The sequence below is a fragment of the Mustela putorius genome, unplaced genomic scaffold (assembly GCF_011764305.1).
Source record: "Mustela putorius furo isolate JIRA1106 unplaced genomic scaffold, ASM1176430v1.1 tig00001069_pilon_pilon_pilon, whole genome shotgun sequence".
NCBI classification, from domain to species: domain Eukaryota; kingdom Metazoa; phylum Chordata; class Mammalia; order Carnivora; family Mustelidae; genus Mustela; species Mustela putorius.
In genome coordinates, this window is record NW_025421558.1 from 415,927 (window position 1) to 436,051 (window position 20,125).

Genomic DNA, 20,125 nt, shown 5'->3' on the forward strand with positions numbered 1-20,125 from the left:
CGTTAAAATTGCCATGATGGCTTTGGAGCAGAGAGCAGCTTTGGAGAAGAAAAGTCCTGAAAAAGTCCTTAGTGAGTGAGCAGTAATTAAAAGGTAGGTGGATGACAGTAATAGGGAAGCTATACACACAAATGCCAGAAGAGGAAAAAGTCTTTTACATGTGAAGATGGAAAAGTAATACTAGTGTGGAAACGTGAGAGTGGAGCTGGGGAAGTGCTGGTTTTGCCTTTGGGTTTTGTTAGGTGCTGGGGAAGAGTCTCCTTTAGAAAATGCTACAGGGAAGTGGGGTCTCCCAGGAAGAAGGGTTAGCTGAGGCAGAGAGGTGGAGGGAAAATTCCATTGAAGATGTGAGGCATTTGAGTCACTCTGAAATAACGACTCTGATGTAAAGGTTAGGACCGGCTAGTAGCTGAAAGAAGACCTGAGCAGGGAAAATGCATGGAGGAAACACATAGAGAGGAAGGTCTGGCATTTTTGCAGAGAGGCTCAGGATGACAAGGATGGCAGGAATGTTTGGACCGACGGCAGTGAAGTTTGTGGGCCTAGGAAAAGTGAGGACCAAAGTGGTATTGGTTACTTAATGAGGTTAGCAGACTGCAGTCTTTGCTCCGAGTTCAAATGCCTTGCCAGTTACAAAATTCTTATCCTCTAGCAGTTTATGATTTAAAAAAGAGGAGGCCATGTAACCAAAGAACTCTGGTCTAATGTGGAAAGTGTTAGGTGTAATTACAGAGTATAGGCAGAAGTCTGTGAAAGTGCAGAGGAATGAGAGTTTAGCTCCAGCTGGAACACCACGGGAGGACTTCTTGGAAAGCTTGCTTTTTAACTGGGTCTTAAAGAGTTGGTAGGATGTCAATAAATAGACGGGGATAAAGAGGCATTCTGTTTTGGAATGGCATGAGCAAAGATGTGAATTCAGGGAAATACAGAGCTTGCTTGTGGAATAGTTCATAAAAGATCAACATAGAGAGTTTGACCTCAACAGAAGCAAGGGAGCAATGGAAAAGAGCAGCGGACATTAGATTGTATTATACCAGTGGCCTGTGATGATCAGAAGCATGCACAAAGCCCATCTGACAGAAGAAAAAAAAAACCACTGAAAATAGAGCTCTGCATTCTAGGGTGTCTGTGGCCACCTCCAGTCTGAGTGGCCATAAAGGGCAGCACATCCTGTTTATACCAGAAGAACATTGAATAGTTCTGTTGTGTGTATGGGCATGTGTGTGTCTGCCGTCATCACAAGAACAGCATTAGGATATACTCTACTCCTGTCTCTTTCAGCCTCTACTCGTTTGCTTGGGGTTTAAAACCTCTTGTAAACTGGTCACCTAGAACTATACACATCAGCGCTGCTTCACATATAACACGGTGGGTCATAATATCTACTACCTATGTTTATGCATGTCTGGAAAGAGAAGTTAATAATTAAAAGCTATTTGCCATACTTCTGCTTGAAGGACTAATTCTTTGAGACTGCAAGTTATTAGTTATAGAACCTAGCTTTCTTATTTTATGTCCCTTAGATATATTTACTTTATACGTTGACTTTAAATAACCCTTTGGTTTCTCAGTGGCACATGCTATTATATCTTCTCTGTCAAATCATTTTTTCTAAGTAATACCCATAATTCCAAATTGTGTTTTATTGCCTTTAATTTTATCTTCTCTTAGAAGGTCATATGTTTAAAAAGTAGTTTTGCACATTTGAATTTGTCCAAAATCGACTTTATGAGGTGCTGATTGCCATATCATTTAGAATTGTGTTTGGCTGTACAGAATAAAAAACTCCATTGCAGTGTTTTTAAAAATTGAACTTCAGGGGCACCTGGGGGGCTCAGTTGGTTAGGCATCTGACCCTTGTTTTGGCTCAGGTCATGATCTCCTAGGTTGTGATATCAAGCCCTACATTGGACTCCATGCTCAGCGGGGAGTCTGCTTGAAGATTCTCTCCCTCTGCACTCTCTCTCTGCTGCACATACCCTCTCTCTCAAATAGATAAATAAATCTTAAAAAAAATGAACTTCATTTTTTTTATATAACAAAAATTTGATACGTAGGGAGCTGGTGTGGATTCGTCTGCTCAGTGATGCCACGAGGACTTTATGTTCTTCCTGTTATTGGGTCCCAGTTCTTAGCCAGGTCAGCTTGTTGGTCATGTTTACAAGATGGCTACAGTATTCCTAAGCTTTACATTCTTGTTCCAGCCAAGAGAAAATGGGAAAGGTTAAGGATTGTCCTGCTGTTCCTGCTCACCTTTATTATGAAACCTTTGATTTTTGTAACTATTAACATAGTTTCTCTTAAATATCATTAACAGAAGTTGTGTCACATGGTTCTCCTGGCCACAAGGGAGCCAAAAGCAAGCCTGTCATGTTAGGCTGGGCACATTTTGCCCTAATCAAAGTCAGGGAAAAAAGAGTTATGTATGTATATGCAGTAGGCAACAAATAATGTCTCTCAAAGTACTATGCCTAAAGTTTGATTATTTTATCTGTTATTTTAACACAGATGGCATTTAATTAGTGAGAAGTTGGCTACAACAACAAAAAAGAAAAAAGAAGAAAGGAAGAAAACATTTCTCTGTCAGTTTCTCTATCTTTATATTGTAAAATTAGATAATAGAATTTCTTGTGACTACTCCTTTGTGTAATATTACAAGTTGTTGGGTCTAAACAAATAACAACTTATACTCACACCTTGAAATAGTTAATAAAATAAATACATGTTTGCATTTGAAAAAAATGTTATGAAGTCTTCCTACTAGAATACTGTTTTTAATCCATTTAAGTGAATTTATTTTGGGAAAGATAATTTTCCCATTGTATGAATATATAAAAACATTTTTCAGGGCACCTGGTTGGCTCAGTCAGTTCGGTGTCTGCCTTCAGCTCAGGTCATTGTCTCCGGGTCCTGGGATGGAGCCCCATATAGGGCTCCCTGCTCTGTGGGGTGCCTGCTTTTTCCTCTGCCTTTGCCTGCTGCTCTCTCTGCTTGTCCTCTCTCTCTCTCTCTGTCAAATAAATAAATAAAAAATCTTGTAAAAAAAATCAAACATTTTGCAGATGGCATGATCTTACATTGGAGAACTGTAAAGGCTCTACCAAGAAACTGTTAAAACTAATAAACAAATTGAGGAAAGTTGCAGGATGCAAAATCAACATGCAGAAATCAGTTGTGTTTCTATACACTAACAACTCTCCAAAAAAGAAATTAAAATAATTCCATTGTGGTAGCATCAAAAAGAGTAAAATACTTAGGAGCAAATCTAACCAAAGAGGGTAAAGACTTGTACAAACTGTAAAACTGTGATGGAGAAAACTGAAGGCATAAATCAATGGAAAGTTATATTGTGTTAATGGATTAGAAGAATTAATCCTAAGATGTCCATGCTGACCAAAGTGGTCTACAGATTCAACACATTCTTTAAAAATTCCAGTAGCAATTTTCATTGAAAAAAGAATCCCGAAATCATTGTGGTACCTCAGAAGACCCCAAATAGCTAAAGCAATCTTGAACATGAAGAACAAAGCTGGAGGCATCTTACTTCCTATCTTCAAACTGTATTGCAAAGCTGTAATTTTCAAAACAGTATGGTCCTGGCATAAAAAAGGGACACACAGATTAACAGAACAGGGTAGAGAGCCCAGAAATAAAACCACACAAATACAGTCAACTTGTCTTTGAAAAGGGTGCCAAGAATGTACAGTGGTTTTGGTAAAAATGGATATCCACATGCAAAAGGATGAAATTGAACCCTGATGTTACACTATTCACAGAAATCAAACCAAAATGGATTAAACATTTAGATGTGAGGCCTGAGTGTTTAAAAATCCTAGAAGGAAACAAGGGAAAATCTCCTTAGCATTAGCTTTAGAACAGTTTCTTGGACTTGACACCACTAGCATAGGCACAACAAAAGCAAAAATAAACTACATCAAACTAAACAATTTCTCTATAGCAAACGAAATAACAAAATGCAAAAGGGACCTGCAGAATATGAGCATATTTTCAGACCATAGATCTGAAAAGAGGAGGATGGGGAGATACTGAGCAAAAGGGACAAAGTGTTAGATACAATGTGAATAGTTCCAGGGACCTTATGTATAGCATGGTGACTGTTGTAATACTGTACCGTATACTCTTGAAATTGCCAAAAGGGTAGATCTCAAATTTTCTCCCCACAAAAAAAAAAAAAAAAAAGTAATGATGTGAGGTGATGGGTGTTTGTGTTGGCTTGATTGTGGTACTCATTTCACATTTCAAGGTGTATACATATATCAGAACATCATGTTATACACCATAATGTGTCCTGTATAGTTCTCCTTTATCAGTCACTCCTCAGTAAGGCCTAAAAATGTAACAAGAGAAATTGAAGTGACAGTTTCTTTTGGAGAAGATGGTTTTCACATTGTAGAAATAATTTAGTTATTGTTACAGCAGGTTTATGGTGAACAAATTTTAAAATAAAAATCTGGTTTTTAAGTTTCACATCTCAAGATGGTTTATTTTATCAAAATCTGATGAAACAAATTTGACTTTTGGTGTGAGGAAGCCTTTCAATATGTTGGGAGTGGAGCTTTAGAAAAATGTATTTTTTAATCAGAACCTTAAGCTTCGATTCCAAGTGCCCGAGATTTTTTCACCTTTTTTTTTTTTAATTTTAAATGATTTTAACTTTGTTTTACTGATATAAGGAAATGATGTAAATCATTCAGTTTGTGGTATAGGCATATTGTCACTGTTTTAGAATTTAACAAAAATAATACATGTTAATAGTATATGTAGACACTCAAGTGGATTTTGTGGAAAATGAAGACAGTTCTTCCTTTTGGGGTAGTTAAATTAATTAAATTGTGATTACGTAATGTAATGGAAGAAGTAGATATTTAAGACAGGCTTATATAGAATTTGATTAGTGGAAAGATACAGGTGGAAAGACAGGTGACAGGCATCTGTATCTGTTCCACTTCTCTAGCCCTGTGAACTTTTTGTAGTTTCTCAAGTGTTCTGGACTCTTCGATCATTCAGGATCTTTGCAGTGCTTTTGGTTTGTATGCTTTTGGAGTTCCCTTACTTGTTTGTCAGCTTGGCAATTTTCTGTCTTTCAAGACTTGCTTCAAAGAATATCTTTTCTGTGAAATCTTCCCTGAAGTTCCTGGGGAAAGTTGGGTTCTTCCTTTGCCTTTCCCCCACGGTCCGTTTTCTCTGTTTCTGTCTCTGTCTCTGTCTTCATGTTTCTCTCTGTGTTTGTAGTGTGTTAACCTTGAAAATAAAGCTGTCAGTTATATTTCCAGCAAAATGGATTTATCAGGAATAACAAAATTGCAGTTTGAGACATGAGCATTATGGCACAACCATAGGCAAGTCCAGAGAACAAAGGAGAGGGATGCTCTTTTATGTGGAAAAGGGGGATACAGAGGAGCAGTTATAAACTTTGTGTTAGAAACACAAAGCTCATTGGACTAAACTGGTGTTTGAAGTGTAGTGGCTTTAGTTGGCTGAGTTGTGACAGCTTCTCTTTGGCGGGGCTTTTGCCAGGCAAGGAGAAAATCTTCCTTCTCCTGGGGTGGTAAAATAGAGGCTTCTTCCTGTTGGGAATGCAGAGGACTGCAGAGAATGGTAGTGCGTGAGAGATCCCCCCCTTCTTGCCTCCTGACTATTTTAAAGGGGGCTTCCTTTCTTCAGTTTCACAGGGCTTAGTATCGTCATCACAACACACCATTTATTTACTTATCTGTCTCTGCCACAGTTTGTGAACTTTGTGAACGTGAGGGTTTTATCCTATCTATCTCCAAATCTTAGAGCCTAGTGTAATGGTTTTGTATATTGGATCATTCAGTGAGTGTTGATTGGATGGATGAAGGAATGGATGGTTGAACAAAAAGAATTAGCCCCATGTTTATTCAGGAGTACTGGGGGTCTGTCCAGAGGGACTGTGGTAAAAATACTTAAGCCTGCAGGTACAGGGAGTTTGTAATTTATCAGTATTTGAAGACAGGCTTGAATAGACAAAGTAGGACTGGTTGGCAATGGAAGTTTTAATAAATAGTGGAGTTGCAATTAGTAGAATTTGAAGTTCGAATTAGTAGAATTTCTGAAATTGTGTTTTAAAGCCCTCATTTTTGAAACGTACTGTGCTTTTGTGTTTTGTAGTGCTTCCACTTCTCATTCAGAGAATTCAGTGCATACAAAATCAGCTTCTGTAGTGTCATCGGATTCCATTTCAACTTCTGCAGACAACTTTTCTCCTGATTTGAGGGTATGTATGCCATTTTTTTGAGGTATTTTGATATATTTTTTGTTAGCTGTTTGTGGCCAACACTGAGTGTAACCTTGCCCTAAGTGCAACCTTGCACTAAGTTACAACCTTGCTCTAAGTAGTCTACAAGACCTGTCTTTATAGTATATCCCAGAACAGGCCCCAGGTCTGGAAATCTTATTTGTAAAAGAAAAATATGTAATTCATTTCTGAGTTTGATAACTTTGAAGTTCTTCGCAAAAAGATAATTAGTGTGTTTGGTTGTCATGTCAAAGATGTTCACAATTACTCCCATAATGGTGGCCCATAATAGCTAACCTTTTTTGAGTACTTACCATATCCCGAGTGTTGTTCTACATCCTGTAATGAAATAGCTCTTGTAATACTTCTTCAAATTCTGTGAGGTAGAGACTATTTTCATCACTATTCTAGGAATAATAATAATTCATAGATCTTAATACCATGTCCAAAGTCTCGTCACTAATAAATTCTCTAGCTAGTCTAGCTCACCTCCAGTTCTGGAGCTAAGTCACTTAAATATAGTGTTGTAGTTGCTATGCATCTCATTATAGTTTAAATATTCTTGTATTTGTTCAAGGTCTTATTGCTATGAAATTAACCACACCAGTGATATCCTGTAGCATTTTGAATGTTTTTGGATTCATCGGCCTTTCTACAACTGCTTATCTTTGAATGATGGAGAAAATGAATTTCATGTGCAGTGCTAACCCTTAAACCTTGGAGTCTTTTTATCCTGACCAAGTGGCTGCTTTCCCAGTGGTTATACTTCCACAATTTTAATGAGAACATTTTTATTTTTTATATTAATGAAATCATTTGCTCTTAAGCATATACTGAGACTGTATCTTTTTTTGTGTTAAATTTTCAAGACAGAATCCAACAGATGTAAGAATACAGATTACAAAACATCTGTAAAGTCTTCCTCTTTTTTGTTCTTGTGTTGTGAAATGTCATAAAATAATAGTTTGGGTATAACCTGACTTTAAACATTATTAAAAATAATAAACATTTATCTTTATAGTCTGGATATATTGTGCTAATTATGAAGGCTTCATAATATCTTTAGCTATTATTTTGTTGCATAATATACATTAAGGGCAGGGTTCATCATTAATAATGATGGATATAAACCCATCATTCCCTCTCCTTAATTCATTGCTATTTAAAAATTTACCTTTTGGGGCACCTGGGGCTCAGTTGGTTAAGACACAGCCTTTGGCTTAGGTCATGATCCTGGAATCCCAGGATAGAGTCCCACATTGGGCTCCCCGTTCAGCAGGGAGTCTGCTTCTCCCTCTGACCTCCCCACTCCCTTTATGCTTTCTCACTCTCTCTCTCTCTCAAATAAATAAAATCTTCAAAAAAACCCCCTATCTTTTATATATGTATCTAACTTTTGTTTATTCATTATGTTAATACAAATCCACTGAAGGCCTGTGAATCTTTTTGGGCTACTTCTAGGCAGATTACATTAGTTAAAAACATCATTTTTTAAAAAAGATTTTATTTATTTACTTATTTGAGAAAAGAGAGCAAATGAGCAAGGGGGGGGCAGCAAAGGGAGAGGGACAAGCAGACTCCGTGTTGAGCATGGAGCCTGATGTGGGGCACAGCCCCTCAGCCAAAGCCAAGGGTTGGATGCCCAACCGACTGAGCCAGCCAGGTGCCCCACAGTGTTTGCTTTTAACTCGTGTTGTGATGATAAAGAACTCCTACTAGGAGTGGGAGAAATGTCACTTTTGCTTCTGGCTATGCCTGCATTATTAATATTCAATCTGCCTTTTCTTGTCTGAAATAAAATATAAGTAAATGGTTCAAAAATAAACCATTTTTGTGTTCTTGTGAGGGTTAAGTTAGTTAAACTACTTAACTAGGCACACCTGTGAATCACAGCTGAAAGGTGGCCTCTGCTCTCAGCTTTTTTTTTTTTTTTTTTTTTAAGATTTTATTTATTTATTTGACAGAGAGAGATCACAAGTAGATGGAGAGGCAGGCAGAGAGAGAGAGAGGGGGAAGCAGGCTTCCCGCTGAGCAGAGAGCCCGATGTGGGACTCGATCCCAGGGTCCTGAGATCACGACCTGAGCCGAAGGCAGCGGCCTAACCCACTGAGCCACCCAGGCGCCCCTGCTCTCAGCTTTTTTGAAGGCAGGTCTCCTTCATTTCCTTGGGACACCAAACTTATGAATAAGAGTGACTGACTTACATTGGGACAAAATGAGGGTCATAATTTTTTTTCAAATATTTTATTTATTTATTTGACAGAGAGAGAGAGATCACAAGTAGGCAGAGAGGCAGGCAGAGAGAGAGGGGGAAGCAGACTCCCTGCTGAGCAGAGAGCCCAATCCTAGGACTCGGGGATCATGACCTGAGCTGAAGGCAGCAGCTTAACCCACTGAGCCACCCAGGTGCTCCCATAATTTTAATTTGTATATTAAACATTATAATTTATTTCTTACTAGATATTTTTAAAAATTTAAAACACTTTGATTTACAGAAAAATTGCATAGATAATATGGGGTTCCTATGTACTTGACCTCCACTTTCCCCTATTATTAATGTCTTACATTTGTGTGATACATCTCTCAAAAATAATGAACCCATGGTATAATTAACTAAAGCCTACACTTTTTTCAAGTGTCCTTAGTCTTTACATGATTTCCTTGTTTTTGTTCTAGGATCCCATCTAGGACATCATATCACATTTATCAGTCATGTCTCCTTAGGTGTTTCTTGGCTGTGACACGCTTTCAGACTCTTTGTTTTTGGTGATCCTGACAGTTTTAAAGAGCACTCATCAGGTGTTTTGTAGGCTGTCCGATATTTTACCCATAGACTGGGGTTATGTCTTTTGGGGAAGAAGACCACAGAGGTAAAGAGCCATCTTCATCACATCATGTCAAGGGTACATACTGTCGACATGATTTATCACTGTGGATGTTAACCTTAATCACTTGGTGGAGGGAGGTAGAGTTAGGAGTTTTCAATGCAAAATACTTTTTTTTTTCCCTCCCCTGCCTTTTTATACTGTAGTCTCTGAAGGAAGTGGCTATGTACAGCCCGAATTTAAGCTCATCTTGTTGAGAGTGGAACTTCTACATACATTTTTTGTAATTCCTCTGCCTGGATATTTGTCTCTCCTCTCTCATTTATCACTTTATGCAGCCATTTATTTATATCAGTATTTACTTACGGATATCTATTTTCTATTTTGGATCTTAATTCAGTGCTACCTTGTTGTGCAGATTGTTCCAACTCCAAATTGAGAGTTACCTCAGTTAGATTATCTGTCCCTTTGATGTATTCCTATCATTGTTTTGTTTTGTTCTCAACCCTGTGTTACTTTACTAAGTAAGCACTACAGGATAGTCCAGCCTTATCTTGATATTTCCTGCCTCAGTTTTAAAATCATCATCCATTTCTTTCTCACATTGAGGTCCTTCATCCATTTTGATTCTATTTTTGTGTGTGGTGTAAGGAAATGGTCCAATTTCATTTTTCTGCATGTGGCTGTCCAATTTTCCCAACACCATTTATTGAAGAGGCTGTCCATTTTCCATTGGACATTCTTTCCTGCTTTGTCGAAGATTAGTTGACCTTAGAGTTGAGGGTCTATTTCTGGGCTCTCTATTCTGTTCCATTGATCTCTGTGTCTGTTTTTGTGCCAGTACCATGCTGTCTTGATGATGACAGCTTTGCAATAGAGCTTGAAGTCCGGAATTGTGATGCCACCAACTTTGGCTTTCTTTTTCAATATTCCTTTGGCTATTCAAGGTCTTTTCTGGTTCCATATAAATTTTAGGATTATTTGTTCCATTTCTTTGAAGAAAATGGATGGTACTTTTATAGGAATTGCATTAAATGTGTAGATTGCTTTAGGTAGCATAGACATTTTCACAATATTTATTCTTCCAGTCCAGGAGCATGGAACATTTTCCCATTTCTTTGTGTCTTCCTCAATTTCTTTCATGAGTACTTTATAGTTTTCTGAGTATAGATTCTTAGCCTCTTTGGTTAGGTTTATTCCTAGGTATCTTATGGTTTGGGGTGCAATTGTAAATGGGATTAACTCCTTAATTTCTCTTTCTTCTGTCTTGTTGTTGGTGTAGAGAAATGCAACTGATTTCTGTGCATTGATTTTATATCCTGACACTTTACTGAATTCCTGTATAAGTTCTAGCAGTTTTGGAGTGGAGTCTTTTGGGTTTTCCACATATAGTATCATATCATCTGCGAAGAGTGATAGTTTGACTTCTTCTTTGCTGATTTGGATGCCTTTGATTTCCTTTTGTTGTCTGATTGCTGAGGCTAGGACCTCTAGTACTATGTTGAATAGCAGTGGTGGTGATGGACATCCCATTTCTCAAGGAGCCCAGATTTCTTTTATTGGAGAATGGTATTAGAAACCAAGATCTGGGCACTAGGCTTTCTTCCTTTCTCCCTTCCTCTCCCTCCCTCCCTCCCTCCCTTTCTCTCTCTCCTTCCTCCCTCCCTCCTTCCCTTCCTTCCTTCTCTTTCTTTCTTCTCCCTTCCCTCCCTTTCTTCCCTCTCCTCTCCTCCCTCCCTCCTCCCCTACCCCACCTCTTCCCTCCCCTCCCTCCCTTCCTTCCTTTCACCAAAAAGGAACAAAGTTATTTTACTTCTGAAGCAAAACGTCATTTGCATGCATTTTATTTGGAGGTGATATCATGGGTGGGGTGATCATATATGCACATTAGTCTGGAGTAGTCTTATTTTATGCCTGTTGTCCCTTCCGGTTTAACATCAGATACAAAAATGTACCAGAGTATTGACTTTCTTAGCGCTCTGGAGTACCAAGGGAATCTTCTGAAATTACATATCAACTCCATGACTGTTGGGATTCTTTCCATTAGTGCCTTATGAATTAAGCATCTTTCTAAGTTTAGAGGGTCCCTCGGAAAATCTTTATGAGATGAATGAAGAGACAGTTGTTAAATGTTAAACTGAAGAGAAGATGGTTTTGGGCAACAAAGGTTAATTGTACTTTCCATAGTAGTGTGTAGTCTGCCTGTTACCCTGTTCCCTCATTTTTAAAGTTACCTTTGATTCCTAGTCTTTTTTCTCAGTTGTGGAAGGGAGATGAATGATTAACATTACATTAAATGTTAGTATTCTTTAAAACAATGACACCTGATTTCAAATATGTGCTCTTTTCAGAGGTGAGATAGGAAGAATGTGCTTCTAATACTTGAAAAAAATCTTCTTGCTACTGGTAAACATTTATATATGCCAGTATCGTAGCCAGTGAGGTTTATCCGAGGTGCGATTATTGCTATATAAGCTTCATCTCCTTTAACTTCCACAACAGTCCTGTGAGACAGATACTGTGACTCCATGTCACTAGTGAGAAACCTGGTATTCAGAAGAGATTAATTAAGTACCATGCTTAAAGGCACGCAGCTCTGTGTTCGCCTTACTTGGTCTCAGGTGGGTTGTGTCCCTGTACAGCACATTACCCAGAGTGACTGGCCTTCTGTGACTTGGCTGTTGTTTTTAGACATGTAGTGAGCTTTTCTGAAGGGACAAAGAATATCCCAATACATTTTTTGAGGTAGCAATAGCAGTTTTGAACATTACTTCCTTAATAAATTAAAATTCCTTTCCTAAATAATCAGAAAAGGAGGCTTTTTGTAGTAAAGGTTTGATCTCCTCTCAGTTCTGTTAGTTGTTTATATTTAGTGTGTATAGTGTGTATACCTTCAGTGGCCCTAAAATTTAAGTGTGCTAGTTAATTATAGGTGAGCCCAACTGCAGACAGCTGTGTGTTGTTTTCTGCCTGATTGTGGTTTGGCTGTATGCTTGAGATGAGGGGCTTGGTATGGTTGGTGGTTGTGAAAATCATCATTCACAAATGATTTGAAGTTAGTTAACCTCCAGGCTTTGAGTTCTCCACATAGCCTCAGCTGTTTATCCTTACCCTGAGCCTTAACCTTTTAAAGCTCCTTTAGTAACAGCTTTTAAATGGAAGTATGAAAAGCACCATGCATTGGAAAGCTAATCCAATTTCATTAGAAATCTTAAATCAAATTGTAAAAAATTTCTGCTACAGGTGTTGTGCAGTGACCCTTTTCCTGAGAAGATAGTGTGTTAGTTGATTAACAGCTGAATGTAAAAGCTTGTGTTGAGGATTTCTTATTAAAACAAGATGAAACTATGCTAGATATTTGAAACTTGTATTTATTCAAGAGGAGTTCTCTTTATATTTTTCATCTTTTCAGCATTGCTTGTTGCGGAATGGTAAAATCCATTCATGTGTTTCTGAAAAACTGAGCACAAATTTAGCCTTGGTAAACTCAATCATGGTTCCTCAGTGAATAAATGCAGAGTGTTTGTTTGCTTCTTTTCCTCTTCATGTGGTAGAGAAACTTATGTAATTTCATTAAAATTTTTCAAAAAAATCCTTTCAAAAATTCCCCTTCCCCTTCTTTCTCCCTGCCCCCTTTCATTTAAAACTTTTAATACAAATGCATTTAAAATTTTAAAATTTAAAATTTTTCAAAAAAATCCTTTCAAAATTCCCCTTCCCCCTTCTTTCTCCCTGCCCCCTTTCATTTAAAACTTTTAATACAAATGCATTTATTTTTTTTATTTTTCTGCAGTTGTTAAAATCAAGCTTTCTTTAATAAGAACATATTTTTAAAGTTTAGCACTTAGTGAAATTAAGAACCTAAAGAACTAGTGTCTGGTTGGTTTATTTGCTGACTGAAATAATTTCCATGAAATGCAGGATTTGAAAATTCAGATGCATACAGCTCTATTTATTTATAAAGTGTAATTTGCATAGTGTTGGGTTTTAATTAAAATAAATTCCTTAAATGGTGGTGACTAAAAGATAAATTAGAAGTTGTACTATGCAACATTTCCTTTGTGGTATCTGTGATAAGGCATTTATACCAATGTTTGTCTATAATTCAGAATCAATATTAGAATGGAATTGTATTTTATATCTTTTATCTCTATTTTATAAGGCCTGTTTGATCTTGGAATATATGTGTTATATGACATGTATAATTTATGTATATATAAATACTATATATGAGATAAAATTTGTAATATTTTCAGTTTTTAGCTATCTGCCCTTATCTTGTAATAGTTGAAAGGCTTAAATCAAGTAAATTTGCTTATCTTTTTATATTATTTGTATTTTCTTTATGAAACAAAGGTCGGAGATAATTGGATTATTTCTTATCTAGAGTGTGTGCATGAATATTGACATGTTCTGAAAATATGTAAATATAGCCAGAATGAATTAAGACTCATTGAGCAGATATTAGATAGTGAACATTTACATGTGAACTATTACACATAATCATTTCAATAGTCAGAGGAAAAATGGTTGAAGGTAGCACTCATTAGCAGAAGTTAATACTACTACTGCTCACACCAGCGTCAATTCTTGAGAGCTTATGAAATGAAAAGAATAACTTGAGCCAGGTAAAGGATATCCATCAAAACTCTTCAATAAGTCTTACACTTAATTGGGGAAATGTTAGAAGCATAGCCTTTAAACTTAGGAACACGATGCTAGAATTCCTACCCAGTAAAATAAGAAAAGAATAAATAGTATAAGAAATGAAAGGAAGAAAGAAAGCTTTTTAAATTTACAGATGATTGTCTATATGGAAAATATAAGGAAAATCTATATGCAAACTATCAGCACTATTGCTGGATACAAGATAACTTTAAAAAGATAAATCATGCTTTTGTACCTTAACAATAATGTTTAGACAGTGTGATTTTAAAAAGATTTCCAGTCACAAGAGCAACGAAATGACATTACTCAGGGATGCATGTAATAAAAGATATATAAGAACTGTATGGGGAAGGTTATCAACTTTATTTAAGAACTTAAATCTAAATAAATAGATGAGTAGACACAACCATCTGGAGATGTCAAATATTTTCAGTATATATCTATTAATGCAATATAATTTTAAACCAAATTCAAAAGTTTGTCTTGTGGAACTTGGCAAGTTGATCCTAAAATTTATATGGAAAAGTAAAAAGTCAAGATTACTTAAGAGGAAAAATGAAGGGGGAGTTCACTTAATAATTTGTAGAGCTAAAGTAATTGGAATGGAAACAGATCAGGGAGGCACATGGCAGAGTTCAAGAATGACTGATATTTGTAGGGACTCTGTGTATGACAGAGTTGGTATAACAAATCAGTAGGGAAAGAATGAACTATTTGGTAATCAGTGCTGGGTTAGCCATATTGAAATTAAAAAAAAAAAAGCTGAGTTCCTAATTCACATACACAAACAATGAATTCATTAGATTAAAAACCTAAAATTGAAAATCAGAATATTAAGATTTTAGAAGAAATTATGTGATACTATCTTTATTACTTGCATCAGGCAGGAATTAGTAAATGAGTCCTGAAAGATATTAACCATAAACATTATTATTAAATAAAGAAACTTAAAAAGTTTTATTTATAAAAAAAATAAAAAAGTTTTATTGTGCTAAAATGGTAGGTAAGGACCTTTCTTGCTTATCGATTACTGTTCATCTGACCTCTCTCATCTTAAGCTCTACCCTTAGTTATATCCCTAGTTCACAGAACAGTACCTGAATGAATGTGACTTAAAAGCCCTTTCATACTTGTGGCCGGTTGCAGCACTGGAAACATTTGTCCTCTCATTTGCTTTGTTTAGTTGGTGGAAAAGTTTGAGGAGCACTCCTAATCAAGTGACTCCTGAAACTACTTTTTAGCCATATCTGGAAAATGGAGGAAGAAATTCTGTGTTTTATTCATAGTTTCAAATAAAATCTATATATTTAGTCACTAAGTCACTGCAGTCTTGAAATTTTCTGGGTGTTCTGAGGAAACAGTGTCCTGTAAGACATGGTTTCTGCCAACATGGAGCTTGGAGTCATGTAGTGGAAAAGGAGGTAAGCAAATCAGTGATTATTGCATGATAGATACTATGAAAAAGGTATACTATGGAAGCAAAGAGGACAGAACATTCTAAAACATTCTAAAGCAGAACATTCTAAAGTTCATAAAAATAAAAAAGGGCTATGGCTGTAAGCCCCTTGAGGACAGATATACTTGTCTTATTCTCTGTTGAATCCTTAGAGATCAGTATCTAGAATGTGAAAGATACTCAGGAAAATTTTGTTGACTGAATCAGTAGAAGAGAATGAGGAATACGAAGTTGTTTGCTCATTTTCCTTTCATTCTTTTTTTTTTTAAGATTTTATTTATTTATTTTGACAGAGAGCACGAGCTGGGGGAGAAGCAGACTCCTCGCTGAGCAGGACCCTGGGATCGTACCCCAAGCTGATGACAGATGCCTAACTGACTGAGCTACTCAGGCACCCCATAGGTCCTTTGTTTCTTAATAGTCCCTAAGTCTTTTGTGTGGTAGGTTTGCTTTTCTCTGATTTAGTTAATGCATCATCATAAAGCTAATCTTCCTCTGAAATCACTTTCATAATGTGATACCCCTATTTAAAAGTTCTTCAGGGAGGAGGCCTGCCTGCATGGCTCAGTTGGTTAAGTGTCTGACTCCTGGTTTCAGCTCAGAGCATGACTCAGGCTCCTGGGATTGAGCCCTGTGTTAGGCTCCCGCTCAGTGGGGAGTCTGGTTATCTCCCTCTGACCCCTCACCCCACTTTCTCACTCTCTTTCTCTCTCTGTGGAATAAATTTTAGAAAAAAAAAAAAATCCTAAAAAAAATCCTTCCAGGGGATCCCTGTTCTTACAGAAAGTGTAGACTTTTAAGCCTTGTGTTCAGGATTCTCAATGTATGGTCACATCAAAGCTATCACAGAGTATGTCCATCTTTTCCAGAACATAACCCCACATCTATAGATAGGTTTTTTTTGTTTTTGTTTTTTTTCAATAGTCCCTTAAATGTCATGTGCTCATTTCAACTTCCATTCATGCTGGCTCATGCATCTGGAATGTACTTCTTTCTGCTCTTTAGTGAAACAAATCATGGTATGTTAATAATAGACTCAGCCCCATCAGGTGATTCCAGTCCATTGTGATCTTTTTTTCCTGATAGAAGGTATATGGATAATAATCTGAGAGATAATGTTAAAAAAAAAACGAAAAAACAAAAAACTGGGGCACTTGGGGGGCTCAGTGGGTTAGGCCTCTGCCTTCGGCTCAGGTCGTGATCTCAGGGTCCTGGGATCGAGCCCCGCATCGGGCTCTCTGCTCAGCGAGGTACCTGCTTCCCCCTCTCCCTGCCTGCCTCTCTGCCTACTTCTGATCTCTCTCTCTCTGTCAAAAAAAATCTTTAAAACAACAACAAAAACAAACTTTGAAGAAATAATATGAGGAAAATTTGGAAAAGAGATGGAAGTGGTCACTAATTCATTTCTGTCATTGAAGAGCCGCCAAAATCCATTTGAAAATGGTCACAGTTGTCTCATATCCAACCTTATTAAGGAAATGATTTCAGTCCAAACTCTCATGATTTCTGTTTTACTGAATTTTTCTCCAAAGTTACCATTAACTCTGTTTTATAAGATTTTATTGTTTATAACAATGCTAGTTTTTTTTTTTAAATGAAAGTAATATAATGAAATAAAAATTTGTGGCAAATAGAAATAGAATTAAGGAAAAAAATTACCAGCACTTTTACTACTCTTACTCTTAGTATTTGGTATATAGAAACTCCTCCTTAAAAATTTCTTCTTTGGGGGTGCCTGGGTGGCTCAGTGGGTTAAGCTGCTGCCTTTGGCTCAGGTCATGATCTCAGGGTCCTGGGATCGAGTCTCACATCGGGCTCTCTGTTCAGTGGGGAGCCTGCTTCCCTCTCTCTCTCTGCCTGCCTCTCTGTCTACTTGTGATCTCTCTCTGTAAAATAAATAAATAAAATCTTTAAAAAAAAAAATTTCTCCTTTGGGTGGGGGACTGGGTTAGCCTGGTTGATGGGTATTAAGGAGGGCATATATTGCATGGAACACTGGGTGTTGTACACAAACAATAAATTATGGAACATTGCATCAAAAACTCATGATGTATGAGTGACTAATATAACTGTATGGTGACTAATATAACATAATTTAAATAAACATAAAAATAAAACTTAAAAAAAATTAAAAAATAAAAAGTTAGACCCCCCCCCAGCCCGCCAAATTTCTCCTTTGACAGTTATAAGGTTGGGTACCAGAGTAAAAGCTCCTCAGCTCTGCTCACCACAAGCTCATGATGTCAGCAGTTGACTAGGCTCTAGTAAGTAATGTCTTGCCCACCATTCTGTTGGGTCTGTAATTAATTTGATGTGATTTGAAGATATTATTAACCCCCTTAACTCTTAAAAGAAAAAAGTCTGAATGTGTTAAGATTAGTAAAAAGAGCCAAATCATTATAATAGAGAATCATAAATAAAGATTATTTAAAAATTAGAAAGTATGAAAAAATGATATAGTGAAAGCATAAATCATGATGCAACAGGAATAATATTGACTGTATTCAATTCATTGTAAGGAGATAAGGAATAGTATATGTGCCTAAAGGTTGTTTAATTAGGTGGAATACTAATTAACATGATAATTCTAGAGAAGACAAAAAGTGTTTCAGACTTCAAAACTGAGCATAAAGTGCTGTTGATATAATTGCTGTTACAACCCACACATGATTCCATATAATCACCTTCATATATACAGAAAAGGCACATAATGAAAGCTATTTGACAAAATTCAACATCTTTCAGATTTTTAGAACTTTTAAATTAGAAAGCAATGGGTAAAGGCTTATGTAAGCATTTTACTTAATAGTACAGTATTAAAACAGTAGAAATAGTCCCACTAAAGAACAAGATAGGGTTACCTACTATCATGCCTGTGTTAGTTATCATTGTTTATAGGTACTGTCCGATGCAATTAGATAAGAAGAAATACATGGTAGGCATATTATTGAAAAGGAATAGGCAAAATAAGCATATTTTTACCTGGAAATCAAGAAAATCAAATGAATATTATTAGAAACAAAGTAATTAGATGACTGGTCATAAGAAGGAGCTTGGAAGTCCTCACTCTATTCTAACAAATAAAAAGCAGAACAAGGGGGCGCTTGGATGGCTTCAGTGGGTTAAAGCCTCTGCCTTTGGCTTGGGTCATGATCCCAGGGTCCGGGATCGAGCCCTGCATTGGGATCTCTGCTTAGCGGGAAGCCTGCTTCCTCCTCTCTCTCTGCCTGCCTCTCTGCCTACTTGTGATCTCTGTCTGTCAAATAAATAAACAAAAATCTTAAAAAAAAAAAAAAAAAGCAGAACAAGTTGAAAGTCAACACCTCTTCTTAGATCCGTCAGAGAACTGAGGTTGCGGGCCAAATGGCTGCCCTCCACATTGGACAGACAGGTAGAGCAGAAACCTTCTCAGGAACCAGGATGGGGTATCAGCATAGGAACTGTAATTGATGAATTTCTGGAGGCTCACAATGGACAAGTCTGAGAGATACAACTACAGGAGACCCCACATTTAGGAGGTCTTTGTACTTTTCTGAGTTTTACGAACAAAAACTCTACCAGGTTCATACAGAGAAGAGTGAGAAAAATCTCTTCTCTGGCAGAGGGAGGGGAACAATAGCCAGTTTTTGAAATATGTTGAAAACATTCTGTTCTCTTTGGTAAAAGCCTACCCTTGAGAGAAACTATTTTACTTGCCTACCCTGCCTGGTTTTGTCAGAGCCTGCCTGACCTGGGAGAAGGGAAATACCCAATTCTAGCCTCCTCTAGTCTCCTGTCTAGGGGAAGAGAAGTAGAAGTATAAACTTCAGTACCATCCAGCCATCCTGTCCCACCTTGAGTGGGGAGACTAAGAAGCACTTGTGAGTGTCAGGGCCCAGGGGCACAAGCTCCTTAAAAGACTGAAGACTGGGCGCCTGGGTGGCTCAGTGGGTTAAAGCTTCTGCCTTCGGCTCAGGTCATGATCCCAGGGTCCTGGAATCGAGGCCTGCATCGGGCTCTCTGCTCAGCGGGGAGCCTGCTTCCTCCTCTCTCTGACTGCCTCTCTGCCTACTTGTGATCTCTGTCTGTCAAATAAATAAATAAAAAATCTTAAAAAAAAAAAAAAAAGACTGAGGACTGTAGGACTTAGTCATAGGACTATAGAAAACTTCCGCTCCCACCACCACACCTTAACCATGGTATCACTAAAGGCCTGATTATTTCAGTTCTTTTTACCTAGTACGTCATGTCCAACTTTCAACAAAAAAAATTACAAGGCATACTAAAAGCCAAGTTTGATATATAAGAATCAATAGCTTCCTATTATGAAAATACTTTTAAGTATATACTTAGGTATTTAAATATATATATTTAAGGGAGGGAAAGATCCTATTTATAATAATACTTGAAAATATAAAATATCCAAAAATAAACTTAAGATATATGCAGAGATTTTATGAAGAAATTTTAAACTCTGATAAATAATATAAAAGAACACTTAAATAATTGGAAAGACATACCTTGTTTGATATGAAATTGAAGTGCTCAATATTGTTCAGATTTTAGTTCTTATTCTGTAAAAATATGGTTCAAACTTGACAAGTTGATGCTAGAATTTGTAATGACAGAAGTCTGGAAATAAGAGAAATGCTTTTTCAGGGTTGATTTTATGCTTATAATTGAATACTGTGCAGTCTTTGGAAAGAAGAGGTGGATCTCCACATGTGAATATGAAAATATGTTCAAGACAGTTAAAAACAATCAAGAATTAAACAGTGTGTATAAGTTCCCATTTGTTGGGAATTGTGGGGGGAGGAGTAAAAGAAACTTGGATACACAAACAGGTAGTATTACTTAGAGGCGGGTAGAATGGAGACAAGGAGACATGTTTGGAGGCTCTGAACAATTCCAAGTAAA

General features: G+C 37.0%; 1 protein-coding gene across 4 annotated transcripts in view; it reads left to right on the plus strand.

The window, feature by feature from the left end:
- MTMR2 (myotubularin related protein 2) overlaps window positions 1-20,125 on the plus strand; it is a 123,465-nt gene that overhangs the window by 34,838 nt on the left and 68,502 nt on the right. For 3 of the 4 annotated variants that reach the window (XM_004754545.3, XM_004754546.3, XM_045087163.1), the window contains one exon: window positions 6,154-6,259. In XM_004754545.3, the coding sequence (XP_004754602.1) occupies window positions 6,154-6,259 (106 nt within the window). Of the gene's footprint in view, window positions 1-6,153; window positions 6,260-15,586; window positions 15,670-20,125 lie in introns of those variants that run through there. The other variant, XM_004754547.3, reaches the window with a different exon arrangement.